We start from the raw sequence: 21,175 nt of genomic DNA on the forward strand, positions 1-21,175 counted from the left end.
AAAGGGTCGACTTTGACTGTTAGGAAAGCTACCTTCCAATAGGTGGCACTAGAGTTCTAGTCCTCTTCCTCTGTGAAGAGACAATTTGCATATTTCGCAGAGGAGCATTGCGGCTTTAAGTCTCCTCATCTCGACATAATTAACATGTCACTCTCCGCAAGGAGAAACGATACTTCTTGGATCCCGTCCATGTATTCAAAAAGTGAAGAGCCGCAAAGCAGCTGAAGAACGTGAACTGGTGCCATCCAGTGGTGATTTTATTTAAACATTCCTTCTTTAGAAATTCTAAATTTAATAATTATTTTAGAAAGCAATAAAATACCATTATGGCTTTTATTTCTGAAAAAATACATTGTTTATTAAATCATGTAAATTTTGTAGAGATTTATTACAACAAATTTATAAGTGCAAATATTAAAGAATATTAAGGATAGATTTGGGGGATTTTTTTTTCACTTGTGTGGAAAGCCGGCTGGGGACTTAAATAAGAGACCGGACTAGTCCGATGCTGGGAGGCTTGACATTGCCCTGCCACAGCTGTTTGACAGGTCTCGAAGAGCGCACGTTGCAGAGACCTCTTTATTAACTGGAGCGCTGCAGGAAGAATCCCACCAGGGATCTCAGACTACTCAGGTCTCTCCCCCATCCTCTCTTGCTGGCTTTTCAACTAAGTTCTGCAATGGTTCATGCAGGCTCTGATTCATACTGCCGTAGCTTGGGCATCTTTCTTTTAGTGACAGGTTCCTTTTAATATGTTTGCACTGTCTGCCTCTTCTAGGCTCTGTGTTGCAAAGTTGCTGGCTGCAGATGGAGTTTTCTGAGAATCAGTCACTGAGCTTGTTCCATACAGGAGAGCCTTTCTGCGTCTTTTTCAGAGCTCAGCTCATTTTTTACCTCCGACCACATGATGAGCGGGAAACGAATCACCTGATAGGAGTTCAGAAGGAGACACACAAAGGAAGGAGGTGCATTTTTTTTTTCTACAGCAATCACAGTAAAAGCGCATCATCTTGCTACAATTTAACCCCTTCAACCCAGGGCGATTTTACAATTTTTATTTTTCCCTACCCTTCTTCCAAGAGTTATACCTTGTTTTTATTCTCCCGTCTTTATGGCCAGATTGTTTTTTTTGTGGGACAAATTGTACTTTTGAATGAAACCATTTATTCTGCCACATGATATATTTTTTAAAACTTTTTACTGTATTTAATAATCCTTTTAGGAGACTTGAAGCTGCGATTGTCTGATCAATTGCGCTATTTCCAAAAAATGACAATGGCTGTGTGAGATGTTGGCCAAGGGGAACAGGTCACAGAGAAGAGTGGAAGAGTGACCTGTCAATCACTGCCAGGGGACCGGAACTGGTAGGAGAAAGGCTGGAGAGCCATGAGTGCTCTCCTTACACTTGTGAGATCATTTGCATAAGAATTGGCCTATGGACTATGTGACAATGAAGAAACGGACTTCTAATATAAAGTTATGGAAGTAATCATCATTACAGATACTTTACTGTGAGGACGTTATTTTGGGGTCTAAACACCGGCTGACAGATTCCCTTTCAGTGGTCTTTACTTGGTTTCTTCAGTGTTTAGGTTTTTTTTTTTTTGTTTGTTTTTTACAATTTGGACATTGATTTTTATCTTCCAGATTTTTCAGCTTCATTTATCACTTGTGACTTTTGGACAATTGTACTCCAAGTGCAGTACACAATCTAAGTTCATTTTTCAGCACCTACTTGAAAATTAACGTACGACATTTTAAAAGGATTATGCGACTTATTGCTCTAAAAAGATGCAAAAATAGTAAAAGCGAAGAAAAAAGAAAAGTTTTTGGTTTTGGGTAAAATTCATCAACTCGCATGGGCCATTTTGAAGAGTATGGGGCACAAAATGTCAACGAAGACCTAAGGTCAGGAATAACCTCCGGTTTCAGAATTTTAGTGACTTCTGCACAAATCCTAATCCCAGAGTCCATGACTAGCATGGAAGGGCTGGAAGTAGGTAGTTCGACTTGATAATTCTCTTCGGTCCTCGACTTCAGACTCCTGCAGAGCTTCCCCCAACGGCAGTCTGGTAGATTCCAATTATTGAAGAAATTGTCCCCATCAGACCAACCAGCCATGTGGGAGAGCATCCCCCCCATAAAAAACCGGGGGGCATCCAGTGAACAGCATTAACTAGGTCAGAGAGGCAGCTGATAATACACAAAAGTTCTGATCTCATCTGGAACTTAATTTCTCCTCGGCTCTTTGGAGGATCGTCCCTGCAAAACAAAGGAGTGTCAAAACAACAGCAAGCAAGTACATTCCCAGAAGACCAAACTGCTTATGGAACTCACCTTTTGTCCTCAAAATAAACATTACATTTTTACAGAATTAAAGGGGTTTTGGCAGTAAATACATTCATCTGCTGGGTCCCCCAATGATCCCGAGAGACTGCTATGTAAATAGACCAGTAGTTCACATGTGTGATTATGAGATGAATGAACGTGATTGGATTGGGTGCTATCCGAGTGTCCTGGGCATTCTTGGATAATATGTTGTCCTCGTGGCTGCACATCTCGCGGCTGTTCGGCAGCCAAAACACATGCAGGGATTGGCCAACAAACTGGCTGACCAATGATGCTGGCGGAAGATCAGGGTCACGCAGGTTAAAACTAAACAACCAAAGTTCTAAGAGGAGACAAGCCGATGCCAGAGATATCTTGTTTCAGTTTCTGCACATGAATGCTCATCCGAGATGGCCTTTCAGGTGTATGGAGGAGTCAGGAGAGTTAGCCATGGGCTAATAACTCATTGAGCAGTCTACTAAAGTTTGTACTAAATATCCAACTGGGGGTCTGTATGGAGGGGAGATAGGGCAGAAACTGAGAACAAGGATGAATTCTCGTCGCCGTACAATAAGAGAAAAAAGAATGGATCTACCTGTGGCAATACATTTTTGTATCACCAATCATAACATTATGGACATGAAATTACTTGGTAACTTCAAATCTCAGAGAGATAGAAGAGTCTGGGAATATAAGCTGATGATGACCTTTGACACTCAGTGCAGGAATGAATGTGTCGCATGGATTTATGTCTTTTTACATCAATTAAGGAATTTGCTCCTCAGACCATGTGGGGGCATCATAACACAGAACCAGACCCCAATCAGAGGACAATAAAACATTCCTTATCTATGAACTGTTCCAATATTTATGAACATAACTGTTTATCACTCACATAATGGTAGTTCTGCTTCACGTCACCTGTCTTATCTATGGCATAATTTCTGTGCTGTGTTGTGTATAAATATGTGATTCTTCTGAATTTGTATTAGTCTATGCCTGATGAAGAGACCTGAGTAGTCTCGAAAGCTTGCAATTTGTTACCATCTTTTCAGTTAGCCATTAAAAGGTATCAACCACTGAGGACTCAATTCTAAATATTTTTCTATCCACTGGTTAACACGGTACCAAGATATATATCTTTTCTGTATCAGCAGTCTACTGTAATACAGATGTAGAAAGACAGCTGTTGGGACGAAGGGCTCACTGTTAATTCTTTCTGCTGTTCATTGTTACACAACTAATATTAAAACCAAATGTTTTAAAGCTTTTTTTTTAACGAGACTCCATTTCATAAATTACTTTTAACCAATAGGTTTATGGTGGTGATCGCTGCCATTACAGGTAGATGTCAGCTAATGTATAATAGGCAGCATCTGCTCTGCATGCAGCAGGCCCAGCTCATGAGCCCGCGACATACATGCACAGTGACTGCACTGTACATGCATGTTAGGGTGCATGAAAAGGTTAATGTAATGTAAAGTGTGTGGGGAAAGCTCTGCCATCCCATGAGGTCTGCTCACAAGAGAACAAGAGTCAGACTAGGGCATCCCTAGCTCCTAGGTACTGATTTATGAGGAGATGGAATTTCAGCAGCCAGACATGCTGGGCTCCTGTTTATGGAGGAGAGAGCTGACTAGCTGAAGTATACAGCCGGCTTTATTCTGTTAGATCAGGCAAAACAGAACTCTTTAAACCCAAACTTCTGTGTCTACTGTACATATTACAATAACGATCTTATCAGAGCGCCCCCTGCTGTTCCTTGAATTGCTTCTTAGAACATCCAGCTCATCTGTCAGTCGCACAAGTCCAGCAGCTCAGGGACACTGTCCTACTGATTCCCGCTAATGTGAAGGCCAGACCTTAAGAACCTGGCTTCTTACCAGCACTGGACACATTATGCAGAAGGTCTGAGAGGGGATGGAAAGCCCACCTGGGGGCCCTAGACCAAGCGTGTAATAGAAATATCTGGGCATTCATGTTTCATGTGATATGACACAGTAACACATGTAATTGTGGCACAACCCTTTTCATGATGAAGAAGAGGGCACAATGCAGAGAACCGCTGACAGTCATATTCAACTTACTTAGAATGTTTCCCTTTATTTCTTCTTAGTGTTATCAATTTTCTTAAAGATCTAAAAATGAAAAGAAAAATGAAAGTTATGAGTGAGGAGGGGGCAAATGAATAAGCCAGAATTAAAGGACAAGTATTTAAAAAAATAAATAAATAAATAAAACCCCACAACTGTGCTTCATGATTCACATCATATTTATTAGGGAAATTTCTGGCACAAAGTCAGCAGATAGCTGGTGTAAACTTAGACTACACTGTGTAAGGATGCAACACATTTATCTTTTATTTTGGCACAAAATCTGCAGACTTGTGAATGCTCACAGTGCGCATAGCACTCACTGTGAGGATTCTCCAGTGCCATGTGACCACGAGTATGCGATCACATTCCCACTAGCCGCGTGCGGCCTTGCTCAATGCAAGTGATGTGAGTGAATTGCGCACAACTAATCAGGTGGTGTCTGGAAGTGTGCATACAGCATACCTGACGTCACATGACCACCAGATCTTGGCACCGGAGAATCCTGACAGTGTACTGTGAGGATTACCGTAAATCCTGCAGTGACAGAGTGACTTCAGATTTTTGTGTCATACCTGGACAACCCCTTTAAATTTAGTGCATTTTAAGAATATTTAAGTCTCATGTTGTGCTTTCTATTACATTAGAGACAGCATTGATATTCAGGTGCGTATAGCAAAAGAAAAAGGCAATCCAACATCCCAGGTATTACTATAATATACAAAACTTTATTTAAACCAGATGAGATACAAGGAGAGAAGGAAAGGAATTAAAATATGCACTAATGCAAAAAAAGTTGGGCGAACAAAGAGATCAAACATTAACATTATCCATATTAATGCAGCACAAGCTAAATGATAATACAAACACTGCCATGGTATAGTTATTGCACCATTCCATATGGTTTATCGCGGTTTGTTCCGCGGTTTCCGTTGCGGGTTTCCGGCTATACTATTGATGCTGCATATGCAGCAATATGCAGCATCAATAGTAATGTTAAAATAAAAAAAAAAGTTTATATACTCACCCTCTGACGTCCCGATCTCCTCGGCGCTGCACGCGGCGGTCCGGTTCCAAAGATGATGTGCGAGAAGGACCTTCGTGACGTCACGGTCATGTGACCGCGACGTCACCGCAGGTCCTGTTCGCACAGCAACTCTGACCGGACGGCCGCGTGCAGCGCTGAGAGGTGAGTATATCATTTTTTATTTTAATTCTTTTTTTTTTTACACTAATATGGTTCCCAGGACCTGGAGGAGAGTCTCCTCTCCTCCACCCCGGGTACCACCCGCACATTATCCGCTTACTTCCCGCATCGTTGGCACAGCCCCATGCGGGAAGTAAGCGGTTCAATGCATTCCTATGGGTGCAGAATCGCAGCGATTCTGCACAAAGAAGTGACATGCTGCGGGTTGTAAACCGCTGCGTTTCTGCGCAGTTTTTCCCACAGCATGTGCACAGCGGATTGCAGTTTCCATAGGGTTTACATGTAAATGTAAACGCTATGGAAACTGCTGCGGACCCGCAGCATCAAAATCGCGGCGGTTCCGCGGTAAAAAACGCAAAGTGTGAACATGGCCTAAGGGTCACTGTCTAATATTAATATTTACATAGAATACATTGTAACATCATGATTCTCACTGTAAGTTGTTCTACCGTTTTTGACCCGACACTGCCACCTAGTGTTCGCCCAAGTACATTGCATATTGATATCTTATACAGCTCTGGAGCACTAGCACCCTCTCCATATTCTTTAAATGTCGGTGTTTTTGTGCCTGAATGAAAACATTTATATTTTTACATTGTGTGTTATGTGATGGATTTATTGGATATGGGGGTATGGTATAGGAAACGTACTGATTCTGGTTCTTTAAACCACACATCCAAGCCCTTTCCACTTCCTTCCGACTCAAAAATATTTCCCGGATCCGCACATTCCTCAACCAAGAATCTGGAAAAACCATAGTCCATGCCCTCATCATCTCTCGCCTTGACTACTGTAACCTCCTTGCTCTGTGGCCTCCCCTCTAACACTGTCGCACCCCTCCAATCTATTCTAAGCTCAGCTGCCCGACTAATCCACCTGTCCCCCGCTATTCCCCGGCCTCTCCCCTCTGTCAATCCCTCCACTGGCTCCCCATTGCCCAGAGACTCCAGTACCCTAACCATGACGTACAAAGCCATCCACACCCCGTCTCCTCCATACGTCTGTGACATGGTCTCCCGGTACTTTCCTGCACGCAACCTCCGATCCTCACAAGATCTCCTTCTCTACTCCCCTCTTATCTCTTCTTCCCACAATCGTATACAAGATTTCTCTCGCGTATCACCCCTACTCTGGAACTCTCTAACCCAACACATCAGACTCTCGCCTACCATGGAAACCTTCAAAAAGAACCTGAAGACCCACCTCTTCCGGCAAGCCTACAACCTGCAGTATCCACCGATCGACCAAACCACTGCATGACCAGCTCTACCCTCACCTACTGTATTCTCACCCATCCCTTGTAGATTGTGAGCCCTCGTGGGCAGAGTCCTCTATCCTACTGTATCAGTTAGTGACTCATTTTATTTAAGATTATTGTACCTGTTTTTATTATGTATACCCCTCCTTACATGTAAAGTGCCATGGAATAAATAGTGCTATAATAATAAATGATAATATTGATAAGTATGCCCTATAATGTCAGCAGGTATGGATATGAACATAAGGATGAATGACCTCGGGGAGATCAAAACATCCAACACCGCGGAGACACCATCACGTGTTTCTCAACGCAAGCAATGAATAGCCAGGTCTTTCACCGGGAAGGAACAACCACGGGAAGGGCAGCATCCAATAAAGGAAAACCACCTATGCCAAAACATGGTATCCATCCACAGACAGCTGTTTCGGGGTTTTGGCATAGGTGGTTTTCCTTTATTGGATGCTGCCCTTCCCGTGGTTGTTCCTTCCCGGTGAAAGACCTGGCTATTCATTGCTTGCGTTGAGAAACACGTGATGGTGTCTCCGCGGTGTTGGATGTTTTGATCTCCCCGAGGTCATTCATCCTCATGTTTATAGTCTTTTCACCAGGCACTGCTCCTAATAGCCAGTTTCCTACTCCACACTGATGAGGGGCAAATACCCCGAAACAGCTGTCTGTGGATGGATACCATGCTTGGCATAGGTGGTTTTCCTTTATTGGATGCTGCCCTTCCCATGGTTGTTCCTTCCCGGTGAAAGACCAGGCTATTCATTGCTTGCGTTGAGAAACACGTGATGGTGTCTCCGCAGCTTTTCTACATGCATTTGCATATTTCCCATAAGGGATGGGGGCAGTGTTCTGGATCACTGCGTTGAGAAACAAGTGATGGTGTCTCCGCGGTTTTGGATGTTTTGATCTCCCCGAGGTCATTCATCCTTATGTTTATAGTCTTTTCACTAGGCGCTGCTCCTAATAGCCAGTTTCCTACTCCACACTGATGAGGGGCAAATACCCCGAAACAGCTGTCTGTGGATGGATACCATGTTTTGGCATAGGTGGTTTTCCTTTATTGGATGCTGCCCTTCCCGTGGTTGTTCCTTCCCGGTGAAAGACCTGGCTATTCATTGCTTGCGTTGAGAAACACGTGATGGTGTCTCCGCGGTGTTGGATGTTTTGATCTCCCCGAGGTCATTCATCCTCATGTTTATAGTCTTTTCACCAGGCACTGCTCCTAATAGCCAGTTTCCTACTCCACACTGATGAGGGGCAAATACCCCGAAACAGCTGTCTGTGGATGGATACCATGCTTGGCATAGGTGGTTTTCCTTTATTGGATGCTGCCCTTCCCATGGTTGTTCCTTCCCGGTGAAAGACCAGGCTATTCATTGCTTGCGTTGAGAAACACGTGATGGTGTCTCCGCAGCTTTTCTACATGCATTTGCATATTTCCCATAAGGGATGGGGGCAGTGTTCTGGATCACTGCGTTGAGAAACAAGTGATGGTGTCTCCGCGGTTTTGGATGTTTTGATCTCCCCGAGGTCATTCATCCTTATGTTTATAGTCTTTTCACTAGGCGCTGCTCCTAATAGCCAGTTTCCTACTCCACACTGATGAGGGGCAAATACCCCGAAACAGCTGTCTGTGGATGGATACCATGTTTTGGCATAGGTGGTTTTCCTTTATTGGATGCTGCCCTTCCCGTGGTTGTTCCTTCCCGGTGAAAGACCTGGCTATTCATTGCTTGCGTTGAGAAACACGTGATGGTGTCTCCGCTGCTTTTCTACAAGCAGGTATGGATAGGCTCCACTGCTTCTGTGACCAGAGATTACGCAATTGTCAGTCCATTTTTTTATATCTCCTGATCTACCTAATTCTAGTTTTGAGATCATTATTTAGCTTACATATAGTCTTTTATTATGTATTTAACAAGGACTTTTGGGTGCCCCCATAGCTCATGTTTGCACACTATACCCAATATCTACATTACAGATATTATCTACACAAGAAGAGTCAGTCCTTTGCTTTAATTAATGCTGATTTTGAGCTATATATTAATTTCTTGACCATCTCAGATAGAAGATAGGTCATAAGTCTAATAGTGCAGTGACAAACTGCTGACAAATTGTTTCATCTTAAGTGACTGTAAAAATAACCAATTGTTACAATTATAGTATTGTTTGTTAAAATGTATTTGTTATAAATCTCAGCTATATTAAAATACAGGAACCTCTGCATTTTTTACACAAGCAATAGGGCTAATATTACACATGTACTTTCTATTCAATAGACTTTTCAGCAATTACAATATCATTCCAAAGAAAGGTAACATCTCTATATACAGTAGATAACATGGGATCCACCAATGAGAGTAAGAGATTGGCCAGATCAGAGTATAAGGCTAGGTTCACACTGCGTTAACAGCAGCCCGTTCAACACATACGGTAATGGGCTGCTGTTAACGCAAGTGCCGACATGTCATATCGCTAGCGCAGATAGAGCTAGCAGATGCTCTATCTGCGCTAGCAGTGACGGACCCGGAAACGCTGCAGCCCGCGTTCCAGGGTCCGTCACTCAATGACGGCACATGGCTAGCGCACACCCATTGTGGGCGTGCGCTAGTGATGCGCCCGACATAGAACTTAATGGCAGCATTAACAGGCTACGTTAAACCGCGTTATGCCACGGTGTAACGTAGTCCGTCTAACGGACGCCACAGACGCAGTGTGAACACAGCCTTAACGAAAAATACTTTCAAACTTGGAAAAAAACAAAACAAACGAAACGATCAGCTTCCATACCGCCAACTCCTACTCTGCAGTGATGCTTTAAAATGCAACATGTAACTGTGGAGTCAAACATCTGCTATGTGTGCTGTAATTACAAGCACTGACAGTGCTTCCTCCTCCATACCCCACTGTCATGTGATCCTTACGTATAAGGAGGGAGCAGGCGCTGCTGGGTCATAGGAAACCCAAGCAGAATGCTGCATCTCCCTTGTATTGGGATCCAATATATCGGTCCCAATTACAAGGAAAACAAAATGAAATAAAAAAGTATTCAATATTGAATATGTCTTTTATGACCTTATGGCGTGAAAAACACATACAGCACATGGATGACATTTGCGTACAATCTGCAGTCCATGTTTAAAGGGCACCTGTCACCCCGTTTTTTTCAGTATGAGATAAAAATACCGTTAAATAGGGCCTGAGCTGTGCTGGACAATAGTGTATTTTGTGTACCCTGATTCCCCACCTATGCTGCCGAAACACCTTACCAAAGTCGCCGTTTTCGCCTGTCAATCAAGGTGGTCTGGTCAAATGGGCGTGGTGAAATCGCTTCTTCTCCCCCAGATCTTGCTTATCTTTCCGTTGGTGGCGTAGTGGTTTGCGCATGCCCAACAGGGGAATGCACTGCGCAGCTGAAGAAAGAGCGCTATTCTCCGCTTTTTCGCTGGCGGTGGCCATCTTCCTGAGGCTGCGCGTGCGCAGATGGAGCGCTCTGCTGCCCGGGGCTTCAGGAAAATGGCCGCCGCGATCCCCATCTGCGCACGCGCGGCATCCCGCGGCCATTTTCCTGAAGCCTCGGGCAGCAGAGCGCTCCATCTGCGCACGCGCGGCCTCAGGAAGATGGCCGCCGCCAGCGAAAAAGCGGAGAATAGCGCTCTTTCTTCAGCTGCGCAGTGCATTCCCCTGTTGGGCATGCGCAAACCACTACGCCACCAACGGAAAGATAAGCAAGATCTGGGGGAAGAAACAGCGATGTCACCACGCCCATTTGACCAGACCACCTTGATTGACAGGCGACTTTGGTAAGGTATTTCGGCAGCATAGGTGGGGAATCAGGGTACACAAAATACACTATTGTAATGCACAGCTCAGGCCCTATTTAACAGTATTTTTATCTCATACTGAAAAAACGGGGTGACAGGTGCCCTTTAACATTGAAAACGTATAGGAGAAATAATGTATTTATTTCTTTATCCATCCATCCATGAAAAACACTGATGATAAAAACGGACACACCGATAATAAAAACAGACACATGGATGAAACACTGATTGTAAAAACGGAAACACTGATGACACACTGATGGTAAAAAGGGACACACTTATAGTAAAAATAGACACACTGTGTCCGTTCTTACATCAGTGGATTGTCAGTGTGTCTATTTTTACCATCAGTGTGTCCCTTTTTACCATCAGTGTGTCATCAGCGTATCCTTTTTTACCATCAGTGTGTCATTGTGTCCTTTTTTACCATCAGTTTGTCATCAGTGTGTCCGTTTTTACTATCAGTGGATCGTCACTGATGACAATGATGGTAAAAATGGACACACTGATGACGTACCAATCGTAAAAACAGACACACTGATGCACAACACTGATCACACAGGTAACAATTTTTTCACATCTGTGTTTTAACATATATAATATTTATACAACTACAACAGACTGTGAAATGACCTACCGTATAATCCCCACTACAAGTGAAAGACCCCAAAAGGCTGTGCTGGCTGCCCACCACTTATCAGACTTGATGTGAAAGACTCCAGCATCTGCTGCCCAGGCCATATGCTCACATGGATAATACAGCTGGTCAAATATGTTGCCCAAAACAGAGATCCACCTGATGAGACAGTCTTTCTCCTAATAGTAGACACACAGGAAGATTAGAAAACAATTGTATTACGTTGTGAGATAACCAAAATATGTCTAGCAAACATCATGGAAATAAGACGCATAAAGAAAAGATCAACAGCAAACAGTTCACACAGAGAAAGACGGTCTGTAAAAAGTGTATACACCAATGGGAACGGGTCTAAAAAAAGGGTTATTGGTCACTAGTAGATCTGTAAACCTTTGCCAACATCCTATCCGAATTCTCCAATTAGATGAAATGAAGGCTGAAATGTTCCGCTATAAATACATATTTCAGCCTCTGTTCTATATACAATGACAGGAGGAAGAAGGAGAAGGATTGGGAGGGCTTTTTCATATGTTGCATTTCTAATGCTGTATTCACACATTGCATTTTTGCTGGTTTTTTTTTTAATGCAAATAAAAAGCTGTGTTTTAGGTTGTGTGCGCACGTTGAGTATTTGCTTGCAGAAATTTCTGCCAGGTTTCCTCATCTCTTGGCAGGAAAAACGCTGCGGCAAATATGCGGTTTTGTATGCGTTTTTTCCATGCATTTTTGTGCAGCAATGAAGGCTTTTTTTTTAGCTAAATAAAGATATTTTTTTTAAAAAAAGTTTTGTGATGTAATTTCTTGGTTCAACACCACCTTTTTCATTCTGATGCAGTAGTAGGGTTTGGTGTCGGCAGCTGTCATTGACACCAAGCCCTAGGCTTAGTAATGAAAAGGTGTCAGCCCAACACCCTCAGCCGATAAGTAAACACACGCACACAGAGTCCACAGCCTATGTAGAAGTGTTAACACAACAAACTTACATAGGCTACCAAATGGAAACTATTAATTTTAAAGAAAAAAAAAAATTGTGTTGGCTTCTGCGTAATTTTAACCCCTTCATGACACCAGCTTTTTTTCGGTTTTGCGTTTGCATTTTTCGCTCCTCTCCTTCCCAGAGCCGTAACTTTTTTGTTTTTCCGTCAATATGGCCATGTGAGGGCTTATTTTTTGCGGGACAAGTTGTACTTTTGAACGACATCATTGGTTTTCGAACGTCGTGTACTAGAAAACGGGAAAAAAATTCCAAGTGCGGTGAAATTGCAAAAAAAGTGCAATCCCACACTTGTTTTTTTATTTGGCTTTTTTGCTAGGTTCACTAAATGCTAAAACTGACCTGCCATTATGATTCTTCAGGTCAGTACGAGTTCATAGACACCTAACATGTCTAGGTTATATTTTACCTAAGTGGTAAAAAAAAAATTAAAACTTTGCTAAAAAAAAAAAAAATAAATAAATAAATTGCGCCATTTTCCGATACCCTGGCGTCTCTATGTTTCGTGATCTCGGGTTGGCTGAGGGCTTAGTTTTTGCGTGCCGAGCTGACGTTTTTAATGATACCATATCGGTGCAGATACGTTCTCTTATTCGCCCGTTATTGCATTTTAATACAATATCACGGCGACCAAAAAAATTAAATTCTGGTGTTTCAAATTTTTTTCTCGTTATGCCGTTTAGCGATCAGGTTAATCCTTTTTTTTTTTTTTAATTGATAGATCAGGCGATTCTGAACGCGGCGTTGCCAAATATGTGTAGGTTTGACTTTTTTTATTGTTTCATTTTGAATGGGGGGGGGGGGGGTGATTCAAACTTTTATATATATTCTTTTTCATAACATTTTTTTTTCTTACTTTTTCCATGCTTCAATTAGAAGCTGGCATAGCCTGACCGTCTCTGCTGCATAGGAGCGATGCTCAGATCGCTCCTATGTGGTAAATTTACTGCATTGCTATGAGCGCCAATCACAGGGTGGCGCTCACGGCAATCCGGCATCAACAACCATAGACTTCTTCAACAGACCTCTGGTTGCCATGCCGACGTATCGCTGACCCCTGATCACGTGACGGGGGTCAGCGATGCGCTCATTTCCAGCCCGATGGCCGGAAGCGATAGTTAAATGCCACTGTCAGCGTTTGGCAGCGGCATTTAACTAGTTAATAGCGGCGGGTGGATCGCGATTCCACCCGCCGCTATTGCGGGCACATGTCAGCTGTACAAAACAGCTGACATGTCCTGGCTTTGATGCGGGCTCACCGCCGGACCCCGCATCAAAGTGGGGGTTCTGACCTCGGACGTACTATCCCGTTGGAGGTCAGAAAGGGGTTAATAACCAGCAGTGGGAAAGCAGACGGCTGAGGTTAATATTCTGGGAAGGAGCCAATAGTCATAAAAGGTTCCCAGGCTATTAATGTCAGCTCACAGCTGTTTGCTTAGTCTTTCCTGGCTAGATTACAGGGGGACCCCCCAAAAAAAATTGACATAGGGTCTCCTAATAAAATCTAACAAAGAAAGGCTAGGCAGACAGCTGCGGGCTGATATTAATAGAACTACAAGAAGCCAAGCTGTAATTAAACAGCAGGCTAAGTGAAGAGAAGCAAAGTATTAAAATGTAATGTTTATTGATAAATAATTAAAATGAGGAACACAAGACAAATATACAAAAATACCCAGTGGGGAAAACCAATGAAAAAACCTACCCAAAGATAAAGTGCCAGTGCATATAGATAGCCTGTTGTTACAGCTCCATAGTCTAAGTAATGTTTTTACTTCATATGTAATATTGCATTTGGTCACATTTACTTTTGCTTAATTTAAGCTTTGACATGGTTACAGTTATTGAAAGATGCCATAGGCACTCTGTTACAGTATTGATTCCATGTACCAAGTCAAAGCTATTTGCTTTCCCATAAGGGCAATGTCTTGAAGTCAATACAGCATTTGCACTGTTTACTATTTAAATAATTCTTGCTTGACTTGGAGCTATCTATATGTATTGGCACTTTATCTTTGGGTAGGTTTTTTCATTGGTCCCCCCACTGAAGAAGAAGTGAGATCTTTGTAGTACATAGGAGTTTTTTGGGCTGATATTAATAGCTTAGGAAGGGGCCATGGATATTGGCCCCATCCCAGACTGAAAACATCAGCTCTCAGCCACCCCAGAAAAGGCACATCTATAAGGTGTGCCAAATCTGGTGCTTAGCCTCAATCTTCCCACTTGCCCTGTAGTAGTGGCAAGTGGGGTTCATTTTGTGGAGTTGATGTAACCTTTGTATTGTCAGGTGACATCAAGCCAACAGGTTAGTAATGGAGATGCGTCTATAAGACACCTATCCATTAGTAACCCCATTGTGATATTGTATAAAAAGCACACACCCAGAATATAGTCCTATATTTGAAATAATGACTCAGGCTGCTTTAATGAATCTTAATTAAGCCATACTCACCAAACGCCTAATCCACCGAAGCAAACGTCTCCTGCAACAAAAAATAATGAACCACAATATTCCTCTCTTGTCCGCAGAGAGGATACTAAATACTGTCCCACAACGATCCTGATGACTGAAGTGACTGCTCTCAAAGACAGCCGGCAATACACTAAAAGGAGGTAATCGCTCCCGCGGTGTATCACTAAGCTGCCGTGAGAAAGTTCTCTAAGTGAGAGCACAAGAGCTCATCAGCTGATGAACTCTTTCACGGCAGCTCAGTGATACACTGTGGGAGCAATTACCTCCTGTCAGTGTATCACCGGCGGATGGGTTGAGCAGTCACAGCTCCCAATGTGACTGTTCTACACGTGAGATCACCGTGGGACACTCAAGATTACATGGACTATGCGGACAGGCGAGTATATGTTGGTTTATTATTTTACATTTTTTCTAGGAGATGAGGGCATCGGGGATTGGACGTTAAGGCGAGTATAATGTTTTTTATTTCTATTTGAACATGTATGTAATTTTATTTATTTATTTTAACTGTGAGCACAGCTGCCGGCTTATGAGAGTGTGCAGTGTGAAGACCAAATAACTAGACGGGTTGTGCAATTAGTGCACAACCCCTTTAATTCGCAACATTTACCTATCCTTAATGCTCAACTTGTGGACTTTCAGTAAAGGTATGTGCACACGTTGAATATTTGTAGCAATTTTTTTCTGCACCAAAAATTAGTGTTGGCAGGAAAAATGCTGCATAAAATGTAAGCTTTTTACATTGATTTTTTCCGATTAATTTGAACAATGCTGCAAAAACTGTTAAAAGAATTGACACACTGATGATTTTAAACTACTTCAAATATGCACAGAAAATATGAGCAGTGCTGACAGTTGGCGAGGGAACGTAGAGGGGTAAGTACACATGCCGGCTTCCCTGCAGAGGGGTGGGAGAGGACATGTCCAGAAACGCCAGCCTAACACCTCCATACAATATAATGGGCCCCACATTGTCCTCCATGTGGAATAATGCACCCCACTTAGGCCTCCATACAGTATAATGGGTCCCACATGGTCCTCCATACAGTAGACTGGGCCCCATATAGTCCTCCATACAGAATACTGGGCCCCACATAGTCCTCCATACAAAATAATGAACCCCACATAGGCCTCCATACAGTATAATGGGTCCCACATAGGCCTCCATATAGTATAATGGGTCCCATATGGTCCTCCATACAGTAGAATGGGCCCCATATAGTCCTCCATACAGTATACTGGGCACCACATAGTCCTCAATACAGAATACTGGGCCCCACATAGTCCGCCATACAAAATAATGAACCGCACATAGACCTCCATACAGTATAATGGGTCCCACATGGTCCTCCATACAGTATACTGGGCCCCACATAGGCCTCCATATAGTATAATGGGTCCCATATGGTCCCCCATACAGTTTACTGGGCCCCATATGGTCCTCCATACAGTATACTGGCCCCACATAGTCCTCCATACAGAATACTGGGTCCCACATAGTCCTCCATACAGAATACTTGGCCCCACATTGTCCTCCATATAGTTTTATGGGCCCTATATTGTCCTTCATTCAGTATAATAGGCACCACATTAAAGAAAAAAAAAACAACTCTCATTCCCTTGTTCCTGAGCCGCCGGCCAAATATAATCATCCTGCAGGTCAGTTTGACTTGTATGTGCAGTGTTAATGCCAAGAAGCACCTCATCTGACATCTGCAGCATTTGTGTCCCACGTGCCAGCTCCATGTTCCCCCTGATTTCCATATCATACATTTTAGATTGCTGGTGGTTCCTATTAAAATTGAGCAGAATTACCAGATATTAGTTTAGTATATTTGGGCACTTTTCAATCACCATGTTTATCCCCGTAAAATAACAACACGTATACTCACGGCACTATTCCAGTGGTGTTGGCACTCGGTGTCAGACTATGTCACGTGAGTCCTGTGCCCAATCAGCTCTGGTTTCACTTACTCCATCTTCAGAAGAATCAGACATTAAGAGGAAGTCAGAGCTGCGGCTGGTCGCTCCCTTCCTTTCAATGTCCGATACGTCTGAAGGCAGCGCCAATTGGGCACTATGGTCATCTGCTTATCCAGTAAACCTAATACTGGAGGATTAGCGCCTCTGGGTGATGTGCTTTGTGGAGGAACAGACTGACTCACGGTGGATTATATAGAGACATCTGTCTTAAGAGACCTGTGATCGGATGATAGTGAGAGGCCATGAGTGGATCCGATTTGTATTATCTTATGTTTCTAGCGGCCCAATATTATGAGGACAGGATATACAGTATGTGACAGGTACATATGGAATTATAAGCAGCGGTTTAGTGCACCATGATCAACTGACCTTCCTTCCCAGACCGTACTGAAGAGAGTACGCCACCATGGACAGGTCATCAAACAGTCTCAGGACGGTCCGGCAGTGGCTCAGCTGGGAGGCCACAATAAGAAGACTCCGGCCACACGGCTGCGCTTCTCCATGTTTCTGTGTTATGGCTCCTCCAAGCAGCTGACAGCTATAGCACAGCGTCCGAATCTACCAACGAGATGGGAGAAACCATGAGCATGGGCTTATGACGTCACAGAGCACACATGACAGCAGACCGTACAGGGGCAATATGGGAGGAGATGACAGACTGCTGAAATAACAACGTTAATAATATGTCAGATTCACCCAAAAAATACTGTACATGGTACGTGTGTGACACAGTCAACACATTAAAGAAAGCTAAAAAAAGAGGAGGGCTCAAGGAACTCGTACAATACAAAATGCCAACAATGATGAAAGGTTGGTAAACGTGGCCTTGTTTAGCTTAGGAAAAAGACGCTTTAGAGGAGATCTCATTTACAGTATATGTATAAATAAATGTGTGGTCAGAACAAAGGACTGTCACATGACTTATTCCTTCCAAAGACCCTACTGAAGACAAGGGAGCCTCATTACGGGTGGAAGAAAAGTGATTCCAGAAGCTGGATAGGAAAGGGTTCTTTACAGTTACAGCAGTCAGACTGCGGAATGCCTGACCAGAAGAGGTAGTAATGGCCGACACTATAGCAGGTTTTAAAAAAGGGCTGGATGATTTCTTTGATACACATAACATTGTGAGTTATAGTTACATTAATGATGAAAAGTACAATTGGTGGAGGAAGGTTGAACATGATGAACCGGGGTCTTTTTTCAACCTATGTAAAATGCAGAAAATTGGATTACTGGACATTGTTCATAGGAATCTGTCACCAGGTTTTTGCTATTTAATCTGAGATTTAAGGACAGAAACCCTGTTTCCAAAACTGTAATCACTTATTGGGCTATGTGCTATAGTTTTGATAAAATCCATGTGATCTCTGCTGTAGATCTACCAGATCTCTGAATCCTGAGCTGCAGCAGCGCATTCCCCAGAGGTTCTCAGCCATGATGGTCGCATCTCGGCACCGTCCAGGTTGAAAACTATTTAGCCCCCAGACATGGATTACAGCATGGGACAGGACGGAGAGGTGAGGGATATTGTTGTTTTAATTTTCTTACAGGAGACGAGGGCTTCGGTGGAATTAGGCATTAGGTGAGTATAACTGTTTGCTATTTTTAAATAAAAATAGAAAACTGTGTTTTGTTTTATTTCAAATAAAGGACTTTATTCTGGCTGTGTCTTTATTTACCATATAACTATAGGATTAGTAATGGATAGGTGTCGTATAGACGCTTCTCTATTACTAAGGCTACTTTCACACTAGCGTCGTGCAATGCGACGTTGCGGCGCACCGACGCATACTGTGGAGGCGCCGCACAACGGGGGCAGCGGATGCTGTTTTTCAACACATCCGCTGCCCCATTGTGAGGTGCGGGGAGGCGGGGGCGGAGTTCCGGCCGCACATGCGCGGTCGGAAATGCTGGACACGACGCACCAAAAAAACGTTACATGCAACGTTTTTTGGTGGCGACGGTCCGACGCAACCGTCGCACGACGGTCCGATGCAACCGTCGCACGACGGTTGCAACGTGTGGCAATGCGTCGCACTGCGTCGCTAATGCAAGTCAATGGAGAAAAAACGCATCCTGCAAGCACTTTTGCAGGATACGTTTTTTCTACAAAACGACGCATAGCGACGCAGTGCACGACGCTAGTGTGAAAGTAGCCTAAGCTGTGAGCTTGATGTCACCTAAAAATACAAAGGTGATATCAACCCCACAAATATGAACCCCACATGCCACCACTACAGGTCAAGTGGGAAGAGCCGTGCAAGGTGCCAGAATTGGTGCATTTAATAGATGTGCCTTTTATGGGCAGCCGCTGACTGCAATTTTTAGGCTGGGAGTGGGGGGGGGGTCAATATCCATGGCCCCTTACCAGCCCCCAGCTGTCCGATTTAGCAAGGCTGGCTGTCAAAAAAGGGGGGATCCCACACCATTTTTTAAAATTATTAATTTAAATAATTTAAAAAAAAAAACAGCGTGCGGACCCCTCTATTCTTGATAACCAGCCTTGCTAAAGCTGACTGATGAGCCGTATTTACCGTGCTGTCACGCATATGACAGGGTGGCAAACACTGGATGTTCGGAACCCCCATTCAAGTGAATGGGCTCCGGGTTCAGGTACTGTTCTGGTACCCAAACTTTTTTTTTAAAGGGAACCTGTCACCCCCAAAATCTAAGCTAAGCCCACCAGCATCAGGGGCTTATCTACAGCATTCTATAAGGTCCTGTCCAGGGCCTCCCATCTTCATCAGATGACGTCCTCTTCTTGTCTTCCTGCCGCGGCTCCGGCGCAGGCGTACTTTGTCTGTCCTGTTGAGGGCAGAGCAAAGTACTGCAGTGCACAGGCACTGGGCCTCTCTGACCTTCCCGGCACCTGCCCACTGCAGTACTTTGCTCTGCCCTCAACAGGGCAGACAAAGTACACCTGCGCCGGAGGTGCAGCATGAAGAAAAGAAAAGGACATGATCCTATGAAGATGGGAGGTCCTAGACCGGACCGCGACGCCAATCGGACCGGACCGCACCGCGTTCCGCCCCAGGGTGAGTATAATCTAACCTCTTTTTCTCCTCTTTCAGGTAACATCGGGGGCTTATCTACAGCATTACAGAGTACTGTAGATAAGCCCCTGATGCCGGTGGCCTTAGCTCACCCTCGATTTTGGGGGTGTCAGGTTCCCTTTAACTGTTCGGCCGAACCTGAACATCCAGGGGTCTGCCTACATGGCAGTAGGATTACTAGTCCTCCAGTGATAATCTCTGTTGATAAAATAGTGATTTCAGAAAAAGTCGATTACGCAGCCCAGTAAGTGACACATCACTGGAATCAGGGTCCCTGCCCCTACATCACGCAGCTCTCAGATTAGATGTTGGGAAACATGACAGATTCCATATACTGTGTACACCCCTGGAGCGCTATACCTGGTGAATCTGCTCCCACAATTGGAAGCAGTGATTGGCTCCCATAATCCCATCAGCACATACAGTGGCGTAACAGGGTGGCGCTGATAGTACTAATATGAGGACGTTTTATGAGGAGAGGGGGTTTTGTTACAGTTGTGGGTGCAGATAGTAAGCTTGCTACAAGCTGCTGTCAGGCCCCCCATATGCCAGTGATCACCATCCAGTGTATGTCTGGGGCACTCACCATCCTATCTCTGCCCCTGTACGACTCCAGGACATTGACCACTGCAGAGACCGCCTTCTCCATGTCGCCTGCCCGCACATGTACTGCAAGCTCCACGATCACCCACTGTCTAATACGTGCACATATCACACCACTGCACGGAGCTGGACTTCAGACTTCAGCGTTCCAAGCCTCCTTTTGGCAGGCCACGCCCAGACTGTGACGTCTCGCGGTTCCATTGGCTCCGCTGTGTGCCTGCAGGTGTAGCGCACGGCCACTGAGATCGCTGCGGAGTCAGCAGCTGGCTACTGCGGCGGAGGACCCCTTCCTAGTCCCAACACACTTCTTCCCCATGGCAACCAATGAGACCACGCACGTGATTGGCTGCAGATGTATAACACTGTGCAGATAGGGAGTGCTAATAAACCGCAGCGTGTGCTGAACGCCCTATACAGGAAACGCATAGCCCATAATGAGGTTCCCCCTGGAGACAAAGCATATGTTGTCATAAGTAGTGTGTGTGTGTGTGTGTGTGTGTGTGTGTGTGTGTGTGTGTGTGTGTGTGTGTGTGTGTGTGTGTGTGTGTGTGTGTGTGTGTGTGTGTTTAACCCCTTTGTGACCAGAGTCCTTTGGCCCCTTGTATCCAGTGGGTTTGGGCCATGGTCACACATACTCACAGATCTGCAGCCAGTATCTGCATGTATCACCCTATTCCATTTACTAATCACTAGGGTGAAATCCGCACAACGAG

The 21,175-nt window shown here is 44.1% G+C and overlaps 1 protein-coding gene across 1 annotated transcript; it reads right to left on the bottom strand.

Annotated features, from left to right (window-relative positions):
• Nucleotides 1-331: 331 nt before the first annotated feature.
• On the bottom strand, nucleotides 332-20,723 carry PEX11G (peroxisomal biogenesis factor 11 gamma). The gene is made up of 5 exons (XM_077271953.1): nucleotides 20,446-20,723; nucleotides 17,176-17,364; nucleotides 11,360-11,538; nucleotides 4,416-4,466; nucleotides 332-2,262 (listed from the first exon to the last, which is right to left on the bottom strand). The coding sequence occupies exons 1-5, from the start codon at nucleotides 20,506-20,508 to the stop codon at nucleotides 2,037-2,039; spliced, it is 708 nt and encodes a 235-aa protein (XP_077128068.1). The 5' UTR covers nucleotides 20,509-20,723; the 3' UTR covers nucleotides 332-2,036.
• Between the last annotated feature and the right edge of the window lie 452 nt (nucleotides 20,724-21,175).

Source organism: Ranitomeya variabilis, chromosome 1 (assembly GCF_051348905.1).
Source record: "Ranitomeya variabilis isolate aRanVar5 chromosome 1, aRanVar5.hap1, whole genome shotgun sequence".
Classification (NCBI taxonomy): domain Eukaryota; kingdom Metazoa; phylum Chordata; class Amphibia; order Anura; family Dendrobatidae; genus Ranitomeya; species Ranitomeya variabilis.